General features: G+C 43.4%; 1 protein-coding gene across 1 annotated transcript; it reads left to right on the forward strand.

The window, feature by feature from the left end:
• Positions 1-1,010: 1,010 nt before the first annotated feature.
• Positions 1,011-4,969, forward strand: LOC124670077 (G-type lectin S-receptor-like serine/threonine-protein kinase At1g11300). Its single transcript, XM_047206587.1, has 7 exons — positions 1,011-2,133; positions 2,434-2,535; positions 3,491-3,684; positions 3,790-3,997; positions 4,079-4,316; positions 4,405-4,555; positions 4,667-4,969. The coding sequence occupies exons 1-7, from the start codon at positions 1,011-1,013 to the stop codon at positions 4,967-4,969; spliced, it is 2,319 nt and encodes a 772-aa protein (XP_047062543.1).
• The last annotated feature ends 957 nt before the right edge of the window (positions 4,970-5,926 follow it).

Below are 5,926 nucleotides of genomic sequence, written 5' to 3' on the forward strand. Positions count from 1 at the left end.
CACTTGCAAACAGAAAGAAGACATGACTGCAGAAAAATTCATCGCAAATTTGAAGGTCTTTGCCTTTGAAGTTGCTGCTGCGGGAAAGAAGGACGATGATGATGAACTGAAGGATTATATCATCAATGGTCTAGATGGTGACTACAACCCCCCTCGTCCCCTCCATCAACGCCGTGCCCAACACTTCACTATTTGTAATTTTCGGCACGTTTCAGCAATGCCTCAAAATGTAATTAAAAGCATTTCAGAAAAGTGCCCAAAAATGAAAATAGAGCCACTTATGATAACTGGCTCAAACTGAAATAGAAGGCATTTTAGAAAAAAGTGCCTCAAAATTAAAATAGAATCAGTTTAAAAAGAGCCTCTAAGCAAAAGTGTCAGCAATTTTGAAAAAAGTGCCAACTATTACTATTCCTGACACCATGAAATGCAACATTTTTCTCTGCTTCCAAATCTATTTGCCGGCAGTTCCTGCAGAAGTAGTGGCAGTTTTCAGTGTTCAGTTATTCATTTTCCAGGCATGAAAATGCATACTGTACTCAGCTAAGATAGATGCATGCTTGGTCAGTTAACATGGTAAGCTGTTACAAGACGAGATAGATAAATTGGAAACAAAACATAATGACATGGAGAAACTAGGATGGATACACATTGTTTTTTGCTGGTACATTCGTGTTCTAGTTCAGACTAGTTTAATGCTGAACTCCCTAGTCACGTACATAGCTTAATGTTTCAGTCACTAGTCTGACTAGTCGCAGTGATGGTAGCATTGCAGCTCCACTCTTCCGTGGACAGCTGTAATGCCATTCTCAGCGAATACAAAGGCAATATACCAGAATTCGAAGACTTTACATTGTTCAATCAGCTGTGGCCGCGATGGAACATTTATGGTGGCTGCTAGTGCGTGGAAGGAGTCATCTTCATGGTCAAAGCAGGTTTCTTGACTGTAGACCAGAGCTCGATCGACTTAGCCTAGCTACTTAGTGAAGAGAGTTTGAGCTGATCGATCCATGAATATGCCCTTTCCTGCCCGCTGCACCGCAGTCCTGAGCCTTCTGATCATCCTGCCGATGATCGTCTCCGACGACCGGCTTGTCCCTGGCAAGCCGCTCTTACATGGCGCCACCATCGTCTCCGACGGCGGTGTCTTCGCTTTGGGTTTCTTCAACCCTTCCAACTCCACACCGGATAGGTTGTACCTGGGCATATGGTACAAGGACATCCCGGAACATACCGTGGTGTGGGTCGCAAATCGAGAATCCCCAGCCAGCAGCAGCGCTGCACCGATGCTCTCCTTGACCAACACCTCCGATCTTGTTGTGTCAGATGGCAATGGCGGTGGTCGTGTACTTTGGACGACAGCCAACATGAATTCTACCTCGGGCTCGTCTTCCTCGACGGCGGTACTTCTGAACACAGGCAACCTCGTCATCCGGTCATTGAGTGGCATCACGCTGTGGCAGAGCTTCGACCACCACACCGACACGTTCCTCCCTGGTATGAAGCTCCGTCTCAAGTACAACATGCCCGGCAGTAACGACGAGCGCCTCGTATCCTGGAAGGGCCCTGGCGACCCTTCGCCGGGGCGCTTCTCCTACGGCGTCGACTCGGTCACGGCTCTCCAGCTATTACTTTGGGACGGGGAGCAGCTGGTGGCCCGCAGCGCCCCATGGACGGGGTACCCGGTAAGGAGCGACTACCTCGCGGTGAACACCAGCACGGAGCTCATCCTCTACCAAACTATCATCGACGACAAGGAGGAGATGTACCTCACCTACAACGTCTCGGATGGAGCGCCATGCACCAGGTACATTCTGACATACTATGGCGAGATCCAGGTCCAGGTCTGGAGTGACAAGTCATCGGCATGGGCAGTGGCGGCGAAGTGGCCGTCTCTCAGATGCAACCTCTATAGTTACTGCGGTCCATACGGCTACTGCGACGAAACGGTGCCAATCCCGACGTGCAAGTGCTTGGACGGCTTCGAGCCAACTAGCATAGAAGGATGGACGGCCGGTAGTTTCTCAGCAGGGTGCCGACGGAAGGAGCTGCTTCGAGGGTGTGGCGACGGTTTCGTGGCCTTGCCGGGGATGAAGACCCCAGACCGGTTCGTGCTCGTCGGTACAGACATAAGTACACTCGAGGACTGCACGGCGGAGTGCAGCCGCAGCTGCTCCTGCGTGGCATATGCGTACACCAACCTCAGCAGCAGCAGGACTGGAGGAGAAGTGACGAGATGCTTGGTGTGGACCGGGGAGTTGCTTGACACCGGAAAGTTTGCCGCGGGGCCTGCGTATGCCAGTGACAGGCTCTACCTCCGACTTGCAGGCCTGGATGCAGCACAAGGTACCAAATCTCTCCCTCTCTACCAGTTCCTCGCTGAACTTCTTCCACAGTTTGCTCTCATTTTTATGCTATATATGCACTGCACAGGTAAAAGGGCAAATAGCAGTGCAGTGAGGATTGCGCTGCCAGTTATAGGAAGCGTTGTTCTGGTACTCATATGCATTTCCCTCACGTGGATAAAATTCAGAGGTACATTCGGTGTCCATTCACGCAGTTTGATTACCTGAGCTTAATTACAATTCGAGCGCTGCTATGCAGTACACTTGGGCTAGAAAAACTAGAGGAAATAACCCCTGAGGTACAAAAGTATTTCCGGGCAATCTACTACCAAATAAGATGGGAGTATTAGAAATCAGCATGCTGGGAATGCAATGTAATGACAAGGAACAAACTACTAGTAAATAATATGGAAGTCCACATGCTAGAGAAATCATACCCAAACCCAATGTCGACGGGCTCTAGAAAAGAAGATCATATAGCTGCATCGGATTGTGTGTGTGCACACGTGTGTGGCAGGAAAGGGGATATAGGGGGTTAGACTTTAGAGGGGAGGATAGGATGGATAATTTTTTTCTAGCATGTCAAGTTCACCTTATAGGTCAAGTCATCGACATTTTGTTAGGTATGTCCTATTTGAAAGGACTTGTTTTTGGGATAATTTCTCCTTGTTTTTCTAGTTCATGAGGGAAAGAGTAAACAGACATCAATTGTTCTAGTCGTTAAACATCAGTACCATATACCACTATTAAAGAGCTTAGAATCTATTCTTGTATCAAACCCGTGGTCCAAGGGACGTTCTCACCTAGAGAATTTCTGTGGGGGTGTAGGCCTCTGAAGAGGAGTGATTTTTTTTTTTTAATCTTAGTCTAGACAATGGTCCTGGATTGAAATTCGCAAGGGAGTTTGAATGCAAACCACATAGATAAATTTCAGCCTTAGTGATCTAATGGTGCTAGGTAGATAGAGGTTCCTCAGCAATAGGAGTACTCTTGGCATAACATACATGTTGATCTTCCGCAAGATTCCACGTTGGTGGGAAGGTTTTTCACCTTAACATGGGGATCTTATGAAGCCTTTTAATTTTTATGTATACCTTCTATATTGTGTCTATTACAGAAGAAATGATATAACATTTTGGGAGCAGGAAAAAACAAAAAATGGAGAAAACATAAAAATGCAACACTAGATAGGCTGAGTACCTCTTACGAACTTGGGGAAGGAAACGCTCCCCATGATCATGAATTGCAATTTGCAAAATTTGAGGAAATTGCCCAAGCAACAGACAATTTCTCTGAAACATGTAAGATTGGACAGGGAGGCTTTGGAAAAGTTTATAAGGTACATTACTCGTTCATTAATTTACCATTATCCATTCCGAATTTATTATAATGGAGTGGTTTATGCGCTAAATTTGAACCACTGTTTTACCATTCATTTCTCTAGGTAATGTTAGGTGGTCAAGAAGTTGCTATCAAAAGACTCAGTAAGGATTCTCAACAAGGAATAAAGGAATTTAAGAATGAAGTGATATTAATTGCAAAATTGCAGCATCGAAACTTGGTTCGACTTCTTGGGTGTTGTTGGGAGGGAGATGAAAAGTTGTTGATTTATGAGTATCTGCCAAACAATAGCTTAGATGCTACCCTTTTTGGTAAATATTGGTAACACAACACATTCCATCAAACAAGTAAAACTTTTCTTTTTTGTTGCTTACAACTCCTTATATCTACAGATGATTCAAGGAAACTGTTGTTGGATTGGGAAACACGGTTTAATATAATCAAAGGGGTTGCAAGGGGACTTCTTTACCTCCACCAAGATTCAAGACTGATTGTAATTCATAGGGATCTCAAAGCTGGAAATGTTTTGCTAGATTCAGAGATGAAACCCAAGATAGCAGATTTTGGTATGGCAAGGATCTTCGGTGATAACCAGCAAAATGCAAATACCCAACGCATAGTTGGAACGTAGTGAGTATCCTTTCAAAAAACTCACATTAACTTTTTTCATAAATTTAACTCCCACTTAACGACTCATACAATTGAAACGTTCATCTAGTGGCTACATGGCTCCTGAGTATGCAATGGAAGGTATCTTCTCTACTAAGTCAGACGTTTATAGCTTTGGTGTGTTACTACTGGAAGTGGTAACAGGTATAAGGAGAAGTTCCAATAGTCAAACCATGGGCTTCCCTAGCCTCACAGTCTACGTGAGTACACACGCAATTTTCTCAAGTTTCATTTCTAAAGTGATTTAAATACCAAATCATACTTTTATTTGGAAAATATTATGAATCCAATATGATGTTCTATTGTTTCAGGCATGGAGTATGTGGAGCGAGGAGAAGACTAATGAATTGCCAGACTCATCTATTATGTATATTTGTCCCCCACATGAAGTTTTGCTTTGCATCCATGTTGCACTCTTGTGTGTCCAGGAGAATCCAGATGATAGGCCGCCCATGGCATCTGTTTTGTTCATCCTAGAGAATGGAAGCACCACCCTCCCAGCCCCCAAGCGCCCTGCCTACTTTGTGAGATCAAGCGCTGAAATGGAGAAAATACAAAATGATATCAACACTTCTGCAAATAGTTTCACACTTACTAAGATAGAGGGGAGATGAACTAATATTTCATTATTTTTGGATGTATCTATAATATTCTTGTAAGGATAATGTAGATGTATCAAACACTGACCAAGAATATCTAACCTAACAAAATGGCGATGCATGAACATGCAAATTATAATTTCTATATTTGAACAACTATCCTGCATTAAGATTGACTTCCCTAAAGCGAAATTTTCTGTTTTGGATAGGCAGACGAGGCCAAGTTTTTTTTTTGTATCCTTTCCTTTTGTCTCCACATTGTGTTGCACTACTACAAATGGGAAATCCTTTCACTACACCACATAGCATTTTGTTATGCACGAACCACTTGACTGGAGATCCTTGAAAAAGCTTACTCTCTCGAACTGGTCCTTCCAACTCATTGAAAAAAATACATCAATGGATATCAAACTTTCCATACTCTGAAATGATCGTGGGATGGATCCATTAAGATCTTTGTTTGAAAGGTTCAAAACATCTAGCATGATCAGACCACTAAGTTGGCTTGGTCTTGCCCGGTAAATGAATTATCATACTAGGGATGTTTCCTTTGAAATTATTTCTGCTCAAATTAAGTGAGCGAAGCTTTAAACAATTCCCAATTGATGCATGTACCAAACCACTTAGTTTATTTGATGACAAGTCCAACAACTCTAGGCTGAAAAGTGCTCCAATTTCCCGTGGTATGCTTCCATGGAGCAAATTGTCTGCAAGGCTCAGATGGAACAAGTTTTTTAGATTTCCCAATTCAATTGGAATATCTCCTTCAAGTTTGATAAAAGATCAAGTAGCCGTAGCTGAGGTAGTCTCCCCATACTTCTGGGTATTTTCCCCATGAAATTGTTGTTTGAGAGACGTAGCATGGTAAGTTTATGACTTTCCCTCCACCGAGAAGATATTTTTCCAAATAGTTTATTCAAGCTCATATCCCTATAGAGAATATTTGGATGAACTCCCATATCAGAAATATCT

This window comes from Lolium rigidum, chromosome 7, assembly GCF_022539505.1.
Source record: "Lolium rigidum isolate FL_2022 chromosome 7, APGP_CSIRO_Lrig_0.1, whole genome shotgun sequence".
Classification (NCBI taxonomy): domain Eukaryota; kingdom Viridiplantae; phylum Streptophyta; class Magnoliopsida; order Poales; family Poaceae; genus Lolium; species Lolium rigidum.

Bases quoted from the DNA above. Each gene is read 5' to 3' on its own strand.
- LOC124670077 (XM_047206587.1), top strand. From the start codon at position 1,011: ATGAATATGCCCTTTCCTGCCCGCTGCACCGCAGTCCTGAGCCTTCTG. The intron at 2,134-2,433 runs GTACACTCGAGG...TGCACTGCACAG, and splicing joins GCTCGTCGGTACAGACATAA to GTAAAAGGGCAAATAGCAGT. The intron at 4,317-4,404 runs GTGAGTATCCTT...ACGTTCATCTAG, and splicing joins CAACGCATAGTTGGAACGTA to TGGCTACATGGCTCCTGAGT.